The sequence below is a fragment of the Aphelocoma coerulescens genome, chromosome 26 (assembly GCF_041296385.1).
Source record: "Aphelocoma coerulescens isolate FSJ_1873_10779 chromosome 26, UR_Acoe_1.0, whole genome shotgun sequence".
NCBI classification, from domain to species: domain Eukaryota; kingdom Metazoa; phylum Chordata; class Aves; order Passeriformes; family Corvidae; genus Aphelocoma; species Aphelocoma coerulescens.
Genome location: NC_091039.1, coordinates 3,714,925 through 3,732,400, shown reverse-complemented (window position 1 = coordinate 3,732,400; position 17,476 = coordinate 3,714,925). Strand labels below are relative to the sequence as shown.

General features: G+C 57.1%; 2 protein-coding genes and 1 long non-coding RNA gene across 3 annotated transcripts; 1 reads left to right on the top strand and 2 right to left on the bottom strand.

Moving 5' to 3' along the window:
• The first annotated feature begins 3,579 nt into the window (after positions 1-3,579).
• LOC138098779 (keratin-associated protein 16-1-like) lies at positions 3,580-4,404 on the top strand. Its single transcript, XM_068995576.1, has one exon. It carries the CDS (start codon positions 3,580-3,582, stop codon positions 4,402-4,404), a length of 825 nt encoding a protein of 274 aa, XP_068851677.1.
• Positions 4,405-5,370: 966 nt separating this feature from the next.
• Positions 5,371-6,436, bottom strand: LOC138098858 (uncharacterized). The gene is made up of 2 exons (XR_011146654.1): positions 6,271-6,436; positions 5,371-5,565 (listed from the first exon to the last, which is right to left on the bottom strand). It is a non-coding gene; the product is annotated as an uncharacterized lncRNA (long non-coding RNA).
• A 6,897-nt stretch (positions 6,437-13,333) lies between these two features.
• On the bottom strand, positions 13,334-16,972 carry PIM1 (Pim-1 proto-oncogene, serine/threonine kinase). Its single transcript, XM_068995900.1, has 6 exons — positions 16,806-16,972; positions 16,608-16,714; positions 16,451-16,501; positions 15,751-16,117; positions 14,982-15,158; positions 13,334-14,738 (listed from the first exon to the last, which is right to left on the bottom strand). The coding sequence occupies exons 1-6, from the start codon at positions 16,885-16,887 to the stop codon at positions 14,587-14,589; spliced, it is 936 nt and encodes a 311-aa protein (XP_068852001.1). The 5' UTR covers positions 16,888-16,972; the 3' UTR covers positions 13,334-14,586.
• Between the last annotated feature and the right edge of the window lie 504 nt (positions 16,973-17,476).

Genomic DNA, 17,476 nt, shown 5'->3' with positions numbered 1-17,476 from the left:
TCCTTCCCAGTATGGACCAGTGCACATTTGTGGTCCTGCAGGGAAGGGAGAGCCCTGTGTGCTGGGGAGGGCAGGCGGGGCTGGACTGCTCCGAGCTGTGTCATCAGGGACAAACATGGACAGAGAGGGAAGGAAGAACCTCTGGTGGAATAAGAGGTGGATTTCTGAGCAGGAGTAGCTTTTTGGAGAGGGTGTGGATGCAGTGGGTTTGAGTTCACTCAGCCCAACCCACTGGTGATGATTTCCTTATGCTCATTATTTCTTAAGGAGAAGAAAAGGGGTTGTATTACAAGAAGACCAAAATGTTTATGGTAAATTTCCTAAGCATCAAAGATGGTGCAAGCAAGAAACATATTTTAAAAACCCACACCATGCAAAACATCAAAACCCCACCAAGCTCAAATCAAACACAAAGGAAGAGATGCAGAGCTTCATCTGCAACTGACAGCAAATTCAAAATGCATTGTCTGACACATCCCTGGGATGGCCACTCACCTCTGTTAGAAAATCTCTTTTATTTTCTGTTTAGTCTGTGTGTTATTTAGAGCTTATTTAATGTATTTCCTCTCTGCACTAACTTGTGATTTTTATAGCACAGATTTCTCACAAAATCTGGGCAGAAGTGCTGTCACAGTAACCCTGTGAGACAGGCAGTGTGGTGGAAGAAATATTTATAGAGAGTTAGTGGACAACTCCAAAGTCAGTGCAGTGTGACACAAACCCTCCAAGGTCTTCACTTCTTCCTCCACAACTTCGTGTCAGCAGCAAAAGGAGAAGCTGCTTTGTAATGACAAACAAGAATCTCCTAACACTGAGAAGATCTTAGAACTTACTGTGCCTTGTCTATTCAAAGTAAAGGCTGAAGTAACTTGGCTTTCACCTAGAAGTGTGTATTTTTAATTTAATTACATTTTTCAGACTGTGCTTTTGATTTAATTAAAGAGATGTCCATCTGGCACTCGTCCTGCACAGCCTCAGTGCTGATATCCATTAGAAATGGAAAGAAGAGAATCTCTCTACAGAGGAGATCCCACGTTGGACAACCACGGGGTTGCTTTAGGATGGAGCCAGGTGTCTTTAGGGTACCCTGAGGAGATGAGGTGCAGCTGGCAGCCTGCAGAGCAGCACGAAGGAAACAGCTTTTTTGGGGAGATGGGGAACACCTGACACCTGGCTGGGACCTCACAGCACCTGGGGTCCCTTCCTGCCCTCAGAGCTCTGGCATCCCTCAGTCACAGCTCCACCGCTGCTTTGGGAGACTTGGAATTCCCTCTTTCTGTGCTTCCTTACCCTTCCCAGCATCTCCCACTGGATCCCAGTCTGGGTGTCCTGAGCCAGTGCTTCCTCCTGGCTTCCCACCTGATTTCTCAAAGGCATTTCCATCCTCTGGGCATTTCTCTCGGAATTGCTTAAAAACCAGCCCAGGCTTTCCCCTCCTCTTCTGAATTCTCACTCAGGTCCATCTTTTCTCTGTGTCTCTGCACAGCCCTGGGAGGGGGAGATGCTGCCCCGGGTCTCCACAGGGCAGCTCCTCAGCCTCACAGATTTCTTCCCCAGTTCATTTCCCCTCACCCTCCCTTCCTCCTTTTCCTTCTTTTTTTCCACTTCCCACCTGCTTTTTTTCCCCTCTTCCCTTCCTCTCCCCACCTAATTTCTTCTTACTTCTCTCCTTGTTCCCTTCCCCATCTCAACCTCATTTTTCCTGCCATCCTTTCTTTTCTCTCCTTTCCCCTCACACTTGCACCCAGTTTCTCCTGCTCCCTCTTCCTCCCCATGTTAAAAAGTCACCTTCCCTTGTCCCATCACTCTTCTTGTTCTCTTTCTCCCTCCCCTTTCTTCCCTTTCTGCCACCCCTCCCTTTAAGTGCCAACTCAGATGAGCACCAGCTAAATCCTGCTCCAGAACACCCAAGACATCCTCAAACCCCACCTAAACCAACTCTGAGACAGCAAGGCCAGGTGGGGTAGGCAGATTTGGTAGTTTTGCAGGGTAAGCCGCTGAGCACCAATTTGGAAGAGAAGCAACGTGACCTATTTCAGTGACATTTTTCCAAGGAAGCGTGCAAACATAGAAAGGGGAGCAAACAGGAAAGGAAAGAGCAAGGAGTGTTTGAGAGGAGAAATACCAAGTGCCATCAGCATTTACACTGTTACAAGCTGAAGGAATCACAGAATCCTGGAACGGTTTGTGTTGGAAGGGGGGTTAAAATCATCCAGTTCCACCCCCTGCCATGGGCAGGGACGCCTTCCACTATCCCAGGTTGCTCCAAACCCCGTCCAGCCTGGCCTTGGACACTTCTGATTGGTAGCTTCAGTCTTTTACTAACACAGATTTTCTGCACGAGGCACAGCAGGGATGCCCCTGGGATCAGCACTGCTGATTACTGGGAGTGCCTCTTACAGAAACTTCTGGTTTCCGTACACGTGGGTGGCTACAAAGGAGCCTCTTATTGTGAATTTGTCTTCTCGGTGAAGTAAAGAAAATCAGCCAAATTAAATTTAATAAAGAAATAGATTTTATTCCGCGGCTGAAAGATCGGTCCCACAGAAAGCCACGATGGAGAAAAGCAGCCCCGAGCCCGGGATCGGAGCTGGGTGAACACGCACAGATCTGATCTCTATCGCACCAGAGCTCCCAAGTTCTCGAATGTTGCTTCGGCTGGTTCCTTTTTATACAGTTCCTGGGCAGAGTCAGAATTAATTCCATTCTTTTCCTGAAGTTGGACTGCACAAAGCCTTTCCTGGGTCTGATGAATTGTCCATCCTGGATGATGAATGGGCCATCTCTGGTTCCTGGAACAGTTATTTTTAGTTCCCGGAATGTCCAATTCCTTATCAGCTGAGATGCAGATATCAGAAGATGGTGATCAAGTCATCATGGTGTGAATGTCCCGGTGATAAGATCCAACCCCACCCGGGGTGGAATCCTCACCTATTGATTACATCTGTGCCGAAAGGACTTCCTTTTCAGCAGCTCCAGCGTTGTGAAATTTTCCTCTCAGCCAGGTTGGTGGGGGGGATTTTGAAACTCTGCCTCTGCGTGGTTTCATTACATTTCAGCTTTACACATAACAGCACCAATTACATACTTTATTTATAAACATCGGGATCATCAACCCTTTTCCCCCCGTGACAGACATGCCGTTCGGCGGACACAGCTCCCGGGGGTGCGTGTGAGCTGCGGAAGCGTCGGAAGGTGTAAAACGGGGAGTTTTCGGTGAACTTCGACGCTGAGCGCTGCGACCCCCGGGCCGGGCTCCGCGCGCTCTCCCGTGGCCGGAGCCGGCGCTGCAGCGCCCCGGGCCGCTGCCGCTCCTCGGGGGGCTCGGCCGGGCTCCGCCGTGTCCCGGCGGCAGCGGAGGGGGCTCGGTGGCCGCCGCTCGTCCCCCGGTGTCCCGCAGTGTCCCCCGGTGTCCCGCAGTGTCCCCCGGTGTCCGCCGATGTCCCCCGATGTCCTGCAGTGTCCCCCGGTGTCCGCCGATGTCCCTCGGTGTCCCTCGATGTCCTGCAGTGTCCCCCGGTGTCCGCCGATGTCCCCCGGTGTCCCCCGATGTCCTGCAGTGTCCCCCGGTGTCCGCCGATGTCCCCCGGTGTCCCCCGATGTCCTGCAGTGTCCCCCGGTGTCCGCCGATGTCCCCCGGTGTCCCCCGATGTCCTGCAGTGTCCCCCGGTGTCCGCCGATGTCCCCCGATGTCCCTCGGTGTCCCCCGATGTCCTGCAGTGTCCCCCGGTGTCCGCCGATGTCCCCCGATGTCCCTCGGTGTCCCCCGGTGTCCGCCGATGTCCCTCGGTGTCCCCCGATGTCCTGCAGTGTCCCCCGGTGTCCGCCGATGTCCCCCGGTGTCCCCCGATGTCCTGCAGTGTCCCCCGGTGTCCGCCGGTGTCCGCCGATGTCCTGCAGTGTCCCCCGGTGTCCGCCGATGTCCTGCAGTGTCCCCGATGTCCCTCGGTGTCCCCCGATGTCCTGCAGTGTCCCCCGGTGTCCGCCGATGTCCCTCGGTGTCCCCCGATGTCCTGCAGTGTCCCCCGGTGTCCGCCGATGTCCCCCGATGTCCCTCGGTGTCCCCCGATGTCCTGCAGTGTCCCCCGATGTCCCTCGGTGTCCCCCGATGTCCCGCAGTGTCCCCGATGTCCCCCGATGTCCCCCGGGTCCCCCGATGTCCTGCAGTGTCCGCCGATGTCCCTCGGTGTCCCCCGATGTCCCCCAGGTCCCCCGGGGCCGCAGCTCCCGCTGCCGGCGGCCGCGCTCTGCCTCCCCCTGGTGGTTGGCGGCGGTGGTGCAGCTCCGGCCGCCCGTACCGACCCTCGGTCACCGTCACCGGCGTTTCCTCGCCCTCGTTTGCCCGGATCTGCACTTTTTTACACTTGTTGGACCCTGTTCACGCTCTTTACTCGGATGTTTTAGGAGGAACCAGCCCAGGCCCTGCGGCGCTGCCCACGTGCAGCGCTAGGACACCGTGCTCATCGAAGGCAGGCTGGGTGTCCGTCCCTCGGCGTCCCCCGGTGTCCCTCGGTGTCCCCCGGGGTGGCAGCCGAGGGTAGAGGCAGGAGGAGCAGCGCTCTGCACCTCACATTCCTCTCCTGATTAAAGCCGGCGCGCTTGGTGGAGGGGGAACGTCCCAAAAGGTTTTACAGGCGTCTGGACAAGGGTCAGACAATGAGAACATTTGACAGGGTGCCCAAATCTGCTGATCTTGGATACACTCGAAGCCTCCCCCGTGCTGTGGGCAGTGGGGAAGGTGCGGGGGGAGGCATTTGGGGACTCTCACGATGTCCCCACAGCCTTCAACCCAGCCAGGCTGCCCCCAAAACGCCACAGTTTAAACAGCACCAGTTTCCTCTGAAAGCACGTTCCCACCAGGATGCTCCAGCAAATCCTGGGTAGAGGCACCAAACACACTTTGGAGACTCTCAGCACTCAGAGCTGTGCTTTAAAAAGTGCTCTGCTGCCTTCAGCAAGGAACCTGTCTCGCTCCCCAGGGGCACTGGGGGCTTATCCTGGGTTTGCCAGTCCCAGGGATGCTCTGACAACCTGGCTGGGAACTATCCCAGCTACCCAAAACCACTGAAGTGTCTTTGGAAATCTTACTCCCCTGCCTTTCCAGTTCTTTTGCAGAAAATCCCATGCCTGGGAATTCTGCAGGGTTCCAGGCAGCTGCTCTGGTGCTCAGTTACACATTTAAAACTGTCAACAAACAATTTCGTGCACAAGGAAAAAAAACAAATACCAAAGAAATGCACCAATGTGTGAAATTCTCCTTTCTGTAATTACAGACAAATCCTTACGTAATCATTTAAGCACACATTGCAGCCATGTGGAAATAACACAGTTGTTATCGTCACAAAATCGGTTTGGTGAGGAAACACAAGCAAAGCTTTATGTCTTTTATTAAAGCAAATCAACTGCAAATACCAACAAATACAATAAATACTTCAATACTTTAAAATACGGGATAATAAACCAGAGAAGTGTTTTTGGCAGCAGTCAGAAGGGGAAGTGTTTGTCCTTGTAATGGATACACTTTCTGGAAACTGGATACAGGAAAATTACCTTGTAGAGAGATTGCTGGAACCACAAAATACAGAAAGTCATTAAGGTTGGAAAAGCCCTCTGAGATCATCGAGTCCAACCATCCCCCAGCACTGCCAAGGCCACCACTAACCCACGTCCCCAGGTGCCACATCCACCCGGCTTTTAAACCCCTCCAGGGATGGTGACTCCTGTGCCAGGGCTGCACAGCCCTTCCCATGGAGAAATTTTCCCTAATATCCAACCTAAACCTCCCCAGGTGCAACCTGAGGCTGTTTCATCCCGTCACTTGTTCCCTGGCAGCAGAGCCCTCCAGCCCCGAAGGTCCCCAGGTGGATTCCTCCCCTTCCCGTTCTCTGCGTGGGTTTTGGAGCAGCTCTTTTCCCTCGCGTTTGCCCCAGGACTGAGCCAACACCCGAGAGCCCCTCTGTCCTCCCTTTGCCCCGGGCCAGGGTGTGAGGGAGGTGGCACACACTGAGGGGCCCAGCGACCGACGCGTGTCCCTGCCGGGCTCCGGCTGTGGCCGGGGCCACAGGAGCCCCCGGTGGGGGCTGTGGGGAGCAGCAGGTGCGGGCAGGGAGGCTGAGGTACCTCCCTGTGCAGGGATGGCTGATGATGGTGCTGCCGGCAGCGGGGCCAGCGTGAGTCAAGGCAGCAGCGGAACGGCCGAGCAGCGCCGCGCTGCCATTACACCGAGGGAGAAGAGATGGGGATAGGGTGGGACAGGCGCTGGGGGCTCACCGTGGGGGGCGGAGAGGGCCGGGCGCGCTGTCGGGGCCCGGGGGCGTCCGGGGAAAGCGGCGGAGCGGAGAGACGCCATGTGGGACCCACGCGGGGCCCAGCGGCACTTCCGGGTCCGTGAGACAGGACGGTGTCCCCGCAGGGTCAGAAAGCAGCGGAGCCTGGAGTCACGTGCTCACGTGTTTTCCCCCGGAGCATGCCGGGAACTGCAGTCTTCCGTCTCCATGCTGCCGGGCGGCCCGGCTGGGTTTGCAGTGCATGCCGGGAGTTGTAGTTTTGCTGCACGGGCAAACACCGCATGCGCACTAGGGCTCAGCCCCCTCCGCACTCGCTGGCGCCGCCTAGCGCCCACAGTGGGCACGCGGGGACCTCCGGCCGCCTCAGCGCCAGCGGCGGCGCCATCTTGGCTCGAGGCGGGGGCGGTGTCGGGGGAATCGCCGGGAAAAGGGGTTAAAATGTGGAGCCACTCTGCTCTGGAGCCAGGCTGGGAATGTTCAGCTGGAGAAGGGAAGGCTTTGGGAACAGCTGAGAGCCTAAAGAGGCTCCAGGAGAGCTGGAGAAGGATCTTGGACAAGGGATGGAGTGACAGGACAAGGGGGAATGGCTTCCCACTGCCAGGGGGCAGGGATAGATGGGATATAGGGAAGGAATTGCTCCCCTTTGAGGATTTCGAGGCCCTGGCACAGGGTGCCCAGAGCAGCTGTGGCTGCCCCTGGATCCCTGGCAGTGTCCAAGGCCAGGCTGGATGGGGCTTGGAACAGCCTGGGATAGTGGAAAGTGTCCCTGCCCATGGCGAGTGGAACTGGATGAATTTAAGGTCTCTTTTCACCCAAACCATTCTGGGATTCAATAAAAAACATAAAAAAGCCACTCCGATTACACACTATTTATTTATTTATTTATTTATTTCATTTATTAAGTTATTCTACATGGACAAACACCACTTGATGAGGTGTTGGCACTCTGGGGAGAGAAACCAGCAACCACCAGTCAGTCAGAGCAGGCTCCTGTCCACCCTGTCCCACCGTCCGCAGCGTCCGAGCTGTGCCCGACCCTCCCGATCCACCCTCTGGTTGGGAGGCGAGCAGGATGGCAGGACACGTGCCACCTCCTGCAGCCAGCCACGGGAGATGAAGCCCCTCCAGAGCTCCCTGTGAGCTGCCGCCTCCCAAAGCCCATTATCCCGTCGCCGTGCCGGGTACCCACCCAGAGAGATGCGCCGTCGGAAGAAGAGCTGTCCCCGGATGATGTCCTCATCCTGCTCGAAGGGGACGTCCCCACAGACCATGTTGTAGAGCAGGACGCCCAGGGACCAGATGGTGGCTGAGTGGCCGTGGTAGCGGTGGAAGCGGATCCACTCCGGTGGGCTGTACACCCGCGTTCCTGCGGGATACAGGAGCTCATGGGGTGGATGCTGCCACTCCAGACCCTTGCCTGGGCATCCCTGGGCATGCAGGAGTTGCCCCGGGGCACATGGCAGGACCCCACTGCCTTCTGTCCTTCCCCTGGGTCTTGGTTACAAACTCTGGGGTGTGAAATGAAGCTCACAGTGCTGGAAAAGGGCAATGCAACCTGGGGAAGGCCTGGATTTCACATGCAAGGAAAAAAACCACCCACGGGTGGGGAAAAACCTGTGTTTATCCTCCCTTTCACTGGCCAAAAACCCCCAGTCATAAGCCAGGGCAAACAAGGGGAGAAGAGCAGCCCAAGCCTTTTTTGCTTGCAAATGAAACCGGACAGAGCCCAGGTTCTGCACCCACCTCTGCTGCCCCTTCAAGGGTGTTTTTGTCACTCTGGCTCCAACTCCAGCCCCCACCAGAGCCAGTGTGGGTGACGGAGGCTGTCAGCAGAGCCAGGAGCTCCTGTTTCACAACATCCATCGCTTGCCAAACAGCAACTTGGCAGTGGATGAAGAATTAATCCCATTGCCCCCAGCCAAGGGGGAACTTCCAGAGCCTGGTGGCCTCACCTGCACTTTGGGTGTAGAGGAATGTGCCACAAGTGAATTCAACCACAGAATTATTTAGGTTGGAAAAGACCCCTGGGATCATCCAGTCCGGCCTTTGGCTGTTCCCCACCTTGACAACTAGACCAGAGCACTGAACTGAGTCCAGTCCTTTCCTGAACACAAAGTTCGCCTTGCCCGCGGCCAGGTCGACCAAGCCCTAGGGGAGAAGAAGCCTTTCGGGATACGGGAGGGCTGGAAGCACTTTTTAGAAGGAAGAAATACTCAAAATGAGGGGAATTTCTGCAAACCCGCCCGTTCGGGGCGGCTGGGGCTGACAGCAGAGGGCGGCACGGGCTCGTCGCGGCGCCTCAGCAGCGGCACCGGCACCTGCCGGCTTTCCCTGACCCAGCGCTTTTTGCTCTTCCCCTCTCCATCACCTGCTCCCAGGGCACTGGGAGATATTTCGGGGGGCAGGGCGAGCCCTGGATCTCTGACAACGAGCCCAGCATCTCCAGCAGCTTTCGATTCTGAACGAGAATGAAACTCGAGAGAGAAGAATCAGTTCCCTTTCCCATCCCGAAGCTGAAGCGGAGAAAAGAAACTTCAGAGCTGGCAAAAATAGCAGATTTTAGGGTACCGAGCTGCAGGGAGAGCACTGCCCTCCTGGTCAGAGGGGCTGTGTTGGACTAGCAGAGTTTCCAGGAAGGAGCTGGGTGGAGGCGCCGCTCCTTCCACCCGGAGTTCAAAACCTCTGGGATATTTATCATATATAACACATCCAACAATGTTATCACAAATCCCCTCATCCCGTAACACGGCTGCAAACTCTGGGAAATGGAAACCATCCCCCGCGGGAGCGGGGGCTGAGCACGGACAGCCCGTCCATCTGTCCGAGAGTCACTTTTAGCATCTGTGAATCCCTGCAGAGCTTCTTCGGATCCTGCTGTCCCCTCCTTGCAGGCGGGCTGGGCTGCCTTTGCTGTTCCTCCCCAGCCTGAGCGCTGGATCCTTCCTGGAGTTTTCCCTCCCGCTTTTCCGTGGCAATTCACACATCACCTTCCCTGCTTCACATATTGGCTTTATCAAGGTTTTGTTTGGAAACACCCTGCTGGAGCAACAAAAGAGTGACCCCTCCGCCCTGGCGGGAGTAGGGGGCTCATTATCTGCTCTGCCCACATCCTGCTCCGCTCCCAAAAGGTGAGGAAACCCACCCGGAGGGTGGGGAAAGGATGAGATCCAAGTCCTTGGCATTCACAGTTGCGCCTTGATTACGGTCAGGTGTTGATTAAAGAGGGCAGGAACCAAACTGGGCTAAATGGAGCCAAATCTGTGCACTTTGGGGGGAGGGAAGAATCTACACCTACCTGAGCATGTGCGTGCACCCCTGCGAGTGTGTGCACCCTACAGCGAGCAATCTACTACACGGAGTAGCCTGGCACTGAGATTAGGGCTGCACGGCATATCCGTGCTGCACGCTTGGCAGAGCACGGCTGGATTCCCTTGGGGCTGGTTCTGATGCTGAGGGCCCCAGCCCTGCCTGCCCATTTCAGGGAGAGAGATGAAGAATTTTGGGTGACCCGAAGTGACATTTTGCCGCTTCTGTTTTTCTCACAGCTTTCTCAGCGGGTGAGATCTCCATCCCGACACTGCTCGCCCCTCGCATTCACACACGTGCCTCTGTGGTATTTGAGGGCCACTGATGTGGCTGCTGTAGTTTGTAACAGGGGCTGTTGTTTCATTTTTTTGGAGTTGCTTAACCCCCTCCTAACTGTAATAAACCCAGTGAGTAAAGACACAAAAATATTACCCTGGAGGTAGGGGACCAAATGTTTGGAAAGGGATGAAAGAAACCCTCCCATTACAGCTTTCAAAATATGTTTCTCTAGCTGAAGCTGCTAAATTTGACTCAACTTTACATGCTGGAAAGGTTTTGCGGTTGGTTTGGGGTTTTTTATGGTGAATAAAGTGTTTTTTCCTCTTTAAAACCCCCACCAACTCGCAGGCTGAGTGATGCAGTTTCGATGTGTCACGGAGGCAGGGTTAGTGCCTGCTTTTGGAACAGTCATTGTAAACCCCAAAACATGAGATTCTGGTCTTGAGTGGGGCTGCAGGTGCCTGAAACCAGCACCTGCCCCCCCTCGCTGTCCCAGCACCGTGGGGGGTGTCACAGGCGCCCTGGAAAGGGACAAGTTTCACCCCAGGTTCACACTGAGAGGGGGCAGGGCTTTGGTCTCGGCTCCTGCAGGATTCAATCCCCTGCCCCGGGGAATGTGGGGACATCGGGGGATTAAAGCTGGGAGCTCCTGCAGCAAATCTCAGCCTGAGGAAACAGGTCAGGGGAAAGCAGGTGAGCCCAGGCTCCACCACAAAAGATCTCCAGCGAGTTGGGTCACTGTGCCTCCGTTTCCCCACATGGAGATGATGCTGTTGCCACACAGGCCACTGGCAAAGCGCTCGGAGACTGAGTGCCACAAGGGTTCATTCCCGGGGAGCTGGAGCCCTGGGACACCAGGTTTTAATTCACCTCATCCTAAGGCAGGAGTTGAAAATAGCTCCTGTGACTCACTGTGCCAAGAAGGCCAAAGGGTTTCAGACAGCGCCTCGGGGGCAGCTGGATGTTTTCCTTGGGACAGGGAGGTGGTGAGGTGCCACCTCTGAGTTTCTGGCTCTTCAGGTCCCTGTGGCAAGCCCAGCCCCTGCTCCCCAGGTGACTTTTCTCCTTGGTGCTCAACTGCCTTTCTCCAGCCGTGCCATAAGTTCGGCTGTTGCTCATCTCCCATTCCCACAAAGGAACATGTAGAACATAAATATCCCTTTTGCTGTGGCTCCGGGTTCTCCTGGCTGGTCCTTCCTGCATCACCGAGCACTTTAGCTGGGGATGGATGTGTGCAGAAAGGCACAAGTGTGATGAGTGCTGGCCCTTTGAAAGACCTCAGTCATCCATGGGATTCCAGTGCTCCCAGAACTGGAGTTGCAGCAACCTGAAATCTCCTCCTGGTCCTGCTTCACTGGGTTTTTTTTCAATTTCTGCATTGTGGGTGCTTTGCCTGCTGACACAGGGGAGCAAGAAAAATTTGGGAATGGAAGGTGGGAGAGCAGTGCTGCCTCTGAGTCACTTCCCAATGGATAACTCCTGTGTTTTCATCCTCTCCTGTCATAGCTGATGGCCCCAAAGTGCGGAAAACATCCTGCCAGTGAGGAGAAATGAAGGGTGAAAAGGGCTTTTCTTTCCTCCAGGCCTTGAGTGCAATGGTGATGGGCAGCCTAGAGGGTGGAACAGGCAACTGATGCTGTAACTGCCCATCTTTGGTCTCCCCTCACGCCTCCCATGATCTTTTCCCTGTGGTAGAGACCTGGGACATGAATCTGGTGGCCCTTGTCCTGGTGAAGGTGTTACTGCTCAGGAAGGCTGGTGCACAGGGAATCAAACACGCACTGATCCTTTTCCAAAGAGGCTTGGGACACGAATCTGGTGGCTCTCAGACTTGTGAATATGATACTGCTCAGGAGTGTTGGTGCACTGGGGATCAAACACACACCAATCCAACACCCAACCCTTGGACAGGACGGTCCCCTGGGTCAGCAGGATCTTGCTGGGGACACGCCGGCTCTGTCCCCCTCCTGCAGCACAAGCCTGGGGCTGACAGAATCACCAGCCACAGGCGGAAGCCGAGGGCTATCAGCACCCAGCTCCACAAGGGACCTGCTCAGCCTTTCTGCTCAGTTTTCTAAGAAACACCGCAACAGTCGGCGAGCGCTTACGGGAAGGGTGGGCCGGGCCCAGCCCGCAGGGAGGCCCCGATAGTGTTCTGCTGGTGCTGGGGGGGACCGTGGCCACCCAAGGGGCTCGGGGGCTCCACGGGGTAGCAGGAGGTGGGGTGGGGAGGTTTGTGTTCGTGTAAGAGCAGCTTCCTGGATTGTCTAGAGGGGAAAAGAGAGAGAGGAGGGTAAATACAAACCACATCTCAAAATAGGCCTAAACTTTGACGGCGTTTGGAGCTGTGTTTCCTGCTTCAAGCAGTCCCAAGGAGATGAAAGATGCAGCTGAGTGAAATAGAAAAATAATAAAAAAAACCAAGAAAAAAAAGAAAAAAACCCAAACCAAACAAACCAACTTAACACTTTCTTTGCCAAGGCAGAGGCACAGAGGTGATACCAGGGCACTCCACAAGGCTGGGATGTGGCTCCAGGATCCCCCATCTCCCTCCTAGCATCCCCATGGCTTAGAAAGCAGGACAGGAGAGCCCGCGGTGAGCTGGGGGAAGGGACTGCTCACTGGACATGGGGATATTAAGGAAAAAGCCCTGGAGCAAGCCAAGGAAAGGAGGGTCCTGTAGTGTCAGATCTGGGCTGGGGACTTGCAAAGTCACCTATAGAAAGGGAAAGCTGCCCCTTCCTTGGAGCAGACACAGCCCTGTGCACGCAGCAGCAGCTGCTCCAGGAGGTCACGCAGAAACAGGGCTCCAAAATTCAACACATATAAACTAATTAAAAAAAAAAACCAAACCAAGATAAGAAAACACACAAACAAACATCCCTGAAGCGCCGCAGAGCTGGAAATGGGGTTTGGCAGTTTGGAGGGTAGAAAACTCAACCGCTGCTGACTGATAGCGACTAACTTCTCGTAATCCGAAGATCAGCTTCCTCTGCGTTGGCCGAGCTGGAGGTGGGGACAGCCCGCTGGCAGCTTCCTGCACCCACCAGCCCCCAGCATGCAACACCCAACAGAGCTGGAGCAACAGGATCTGCCTTACCAAAATTGAATTTGGCTGACAACATCCGGCGTTTCGTAAGGTCGCTTTGATGTTTGTTTACGCGCCAGCCCCAGCACACGCTCCGCACCAGCCTGCGGATGAATGGCAACGAAAAGGGCTCAGCACCCAGGAGAGCTGCCAGGAGCAGTCAGCTCTGGAAACACCCCGTGGAGGGATGGATCTGGCTGTCCCCATGGTGCTTTTGACTGGCTGGTCCTGGTTAATGCTGGGGTGGAATCTTTGGAGTCAAGTCTGGCTGGAGACAAAGTCCCTGGAGTGGCCATGGTGTGGTCACTGGTACCCCACAACTCACAGCATATCCTTCATCCCGCCCCACAACAAAGGAATGTGATCCATCACATCAAGTGTTTTGTTTTTATTTAAAACCGCATAAAAAAAATAAGATTTCTCAATTCCCCTGTACAATATCAACTATTAACAAAACCTGCCGGCTACACACTTGGTTACAGGTACAGACTGGACAGTGCGGACGGCCCGGGCCAGCTCCCCCCTCCCCAGCCCCAAACAAGACACCCGTGGAGAAAACCCAAACTCAACTGCAAACTGAGATCTGCATGTGGCAAGGAAAGAACAGCACCCAGAACTATGTACACAGACAGCTGGGGAGAAGCAGCCACCCCACACCTCCGCCAGACATCCGACAGAAACACGAGGGGCCCGGGGATGGACACAGGACAGAAACAGAGGGAAACCCGAACGGAAACCCGGGGAGATCAGCAGCTGTAGAAGCAAGGCATGGGCTGGAAACCCACATGAATTATAAATAAATAAATAAGTTATCCTAGCGGCTAGAACGCTTCCTTTAAAAAACAAACAAACAACAAATTCATGAAAATAAATTAAAAACAAAAACTGGAAATGAGAAAAAAGGCAAAATGTTATCACTATTCACAACTGTACATCAAGCTTTGCTCCTGTAGAACTATGTACACATTTACAGCTGTTGGTTTGCATTGTTTGTGCATTCGTGAGGGCACAGAGAAGCAAAGAACCCCAGAAAACCCACGTGGGATGGAGGCACAGGAGGCGAGGCATAACCCACTTGGTTCCCAAGCGTCTTCTGACCCGTTTTCTTTTTGAAAAGGGAAAAGGAACTATAGGCCCAGGCAAGTCTCAGAAAAGCAGCACTGTAGGAAAAGCCAAGTCCTTCCTCCAGCACAGCTCAGATCAAACAGAAGGCACACGAGCACGGGGACAGCGAGAAGGGACAGTGAGAAGGGACAGCCACTTGGCCACAGGCCCTGCCCTCCCCACAGTTTTCCCCCATTGAAGCTCTTCTTGCAATCAGGTTTCCAATCCTCTCGCCATCCCCAATTCAGCAGGTCAGGATGACACTTGAGAGCCTCCAAAACCAGAACCAAAACCTGTCCAAAAAAATTACTGGCAAAATCTCTACAGAGACAAGGTCATTCAGATGCAGTCCAGGACAGCTGGCTTGGACGGTGGCTACCAGAACTTGGAAGAGCAGGTCTCCAGCCCAGCTCCAGGACAAGATGTGCGTGTTCACATCTGAGGATCCCTGCTCAGTGCTATGGTCAAAATGAAAAAGTCTGGTTTTCTTTGCTTCTTATGACCAGGAGCTGCATGGAGCTGTTACTTGTCAGGCTCCTGGATCAAACTGTGCAGGTGGATCTCAGCTGGTTCCAGGTGAATGTCCTGCAGCCAAGAATGGTTGAAAATGTCTTCCAACGACGGCCTGTCTGAGGGGCGCATGGACAAACACCACTTGATGAGGTGTTGGCACTCTGGGGAGAGAAACCAGCAACCACCAGTCAGTCAGAGCAGGCTCCTGTCCACCCTGTCCCACCGTCCGCAGCGTCCGAGCTGTGCCCGACCCTCCCGATCCACCCTCTGGTTGGGAGGCGAGCAGGATGGCAGGACACGTGCCACCTCCTGCAGCCAGCCACGGGAGATGAAGCCCCTCCAGAGCTCCCTGTGAGCTGCCGCCTCCCAAAGCCCATTATCCCGTCGCCGTGCCGGGCACCCACCCAGAGAGATGCGCCGTCGGAAGAAGAGCTGTCCCCGGATGATGTCCTCATCCTGCTCGAAGGGGACGTCCCCACAGACCATGTTGTAGAGCAGGACGCCCAGGGACCAGATGGTGGCTGAGTGGCCGTGGTAGCGGTGGAAGCGGATCCACTCCGGTGGGCTGTACACCCGCGTTCCTGCGGGATACAGGAGCTCATCAGCCCCCTCGCCCGAGCATCCCTGGGCGTCGCTGGCACCCGGCGTGACCCGCCCGCCTTCCCGCCAGCACGTGACTCTTGTTTACAAACTTTGGGTTGTAAAAGCAAAGCGCCGGTGCCAGAAGAGGGCAGCAGGGCCCGGGAAAGGCCCCCGGCCGTTACATGCGAGAAAAAAAACCCACCCACGGGTGGGGAAAAACCACGCCTTCACCCCCCGCAATGGCAAAAAAAATAAAATTATAAACCAAGGCAAACAAGGGGAGCGAAACAGCCCCAGCCCTTCCGCACCTGCAAGCCAAACCGGCCGGTGCTCGGGTTTTGCAAACTCCCTCTGCTCCCCCCTCCCCGGGGTGTTTTTGTCACGCTGGCTTCCCCCGCCCCAACCCGAGCCAGTGTGGGTGATGGAGACTGTCAGCAGGGCCGGGAGCCGGCTCCTGTTTCACAACATCCTCCCCGTGCCAAACAGCAACTTGGCAGTGGCTGCAGAATTCATGCCGTCCCCCCCCCGCCACGGGGAAACCTCCGGAGCCCGGCCCGGCCGCGCAATGCCCGACACCGGCTGTGGGCTCACCGTCAAACTGCGTGTAGAGCGTGTCCTTGAGGAAGGTGCCGGAGCCGAAGTCGATGAGCTTGAGCTCGCCCGTGGCCAGGTCCAGGAGGATGTTCTCGTCCTTGATGTCGCGGTGCAGGACGCCGCAGTTGTTGCAGTGCCGCACGGCCTCCAGCACCTGACGGAACAGCCCCCGCGCCATCTCCTCCGGCAGGAACCCCCGCTCCGTGATGAAGTCAAAGAGGTCTTGCGACGACTCCGGACGCTCCATCACCACCACGAAGCTGTCCGGGAGCTCGAACCAGTCCAGGAGCTGGATGACGCCGTGGAAGCCGGAGCCCACCTTGTTTAGAAGCACGATCTCCAGAGGCACACGGCTGCCGCTGGGCTGCGGGGAAACCACGCTGCCATCAGCGGGGCTGAGCTACCCTTGCCCGCGGCGAGCTCCGGTGTCCCCTTGCCCTCACCACCGGTCCTGGGCATCCCCTCGCCCAGGGGATGCTCCGGTGTCTCCCTGCCCGCTCCCACCGGTCCTGGGCATCCCGGTGTCCTCCTGCCCGCCCCCATCGGTGTTGGGCATTCCCCGGCCAGGGATGCTCCGCGTCCCCCGGTGACCCCACACCCGCTCCCCCCCCGCGGTGTCCCGGTTTCCACCCTCCCGCGTCTCGGCTCATCTCCGCCCGTCACGCCCCACGTTCCCCCGCTGGCTCCGGTCACTCACCAGCTCGCCCCACTGCGAGATGCGGTCCCGGGCCACGCGTTTAATCGCCACCTGCGAGCCAAGGGGAACGGCGGGATGAGCTCGGCGCCGGGATGAGCTCGGCGCCCGCCCCGCCGAGCCCCCTCCTCCTCCGCCCGCCGCCGGCCCCGCCACTTACCGGGGCGCCGTCCGAGAGGCGGATCCCCGAGTAAACGCTGCCGAAGCCGCCGCTCCCCAGCAACGGGCCCACCCGGTACAGCTGCTCCAGCGGCTCCTTCTCCTTCCCTGTGGACGAGACCCGCCCGTCAGCGCTCCGCCCGCAGCCCCGGCCGGTCCCGAGCCGGGACGGGCACCCGCGGGGCCGGGCGATCCTGACCTGGCTGTAGCTTGGCTGGGTGCAGCTCCCCGCCGGTCCCGGAGCGGAGATGCGCCAGCGAGGTGATTTTGGAGAGCAGCATCCCGGTGGCGGGGCCGGTGGCGGCACCTGCGGGTCCGGCTCTGGGCACGGGCGTGAGGGCGGCGCGCGCGCGCGCGCGGGGCGGGAGCCGGCGGGGCTGCGGGCGCGAGCGGCCGCTCCGCGCGAGGCCCGGCCGCGTGTGGCGCGCGGCCCCTGCCGGCCCCGCGAGCCGCAGGGGCCGGGGGCGGGGCCGGGCGGCGCGGGGGGGCGGGGCCGGGCGGCGGAGCCACGCCCACCGCCCCCCGGCGGCCAATGGGGAGCGGGCGCGGCGGCGGCGGCGGCGGCGCGCGCGGGTCCCGGTGCCCGCCCGCCCGCCCGCGGCGGCCCCGGCAGCGCGGCGCTCACGGGACCCCCACCCCCCCCGGCCGCCCCCGCCCCGGGTCGCGCGTTTCAGCTGCTTCTTCGCTTTCTTCTTTTCCCCGGGAATCGCAACTTCCCCGGGTGCTCGGCATCCCCCGGTCTCACCCCGCTGGTGCTTCCGCACGGGCCAACCAGTGCCTGAACTTTTCCCCTTTCCAGTAAAAAGTGGCCATGTGGCCGTTCCAGCTGGGGACTCTTGACTGACATCCCTGGTTTTTAGGTTTGGTTTT

What these genes read in the sequence shown, in the direction of transcription:
- LOC138098779 (XM_068995576.1), top strand. Translation starts at nt 3,580, where the DNA reads ATGTCCCCCGGTGTCCCCCGATGTCCTGCAGTGTCCCCCGGTGTCCGC.
- PIM1 (XM_068995900.1), bottom strand. Translation starts at nt 16,887, where the DNA reads ATGCTGCTCTCCAAAATCACCTCGCTGGCGCATCTCCGCTCCGGGACC. An exon ending in GCCTCTCGGACGGCGCCCCG is followed by an intron (nt 16,502 to 16,607) that starts GTAAGTGGCGGG and finishes CTTGGCTCGCAG; the next exon opens with GTGGCGATTAAACGCGTGGC. An exon ending in TCTCGCAGTGGGGCGAGCTG is followed by an intron (nt 16,118 to 16,450) that starts GTGAGTGACCGG and finishes GTTTCCCCGCAG; the next exon opens with CCCAGCGGCAGCCGTGTGCC.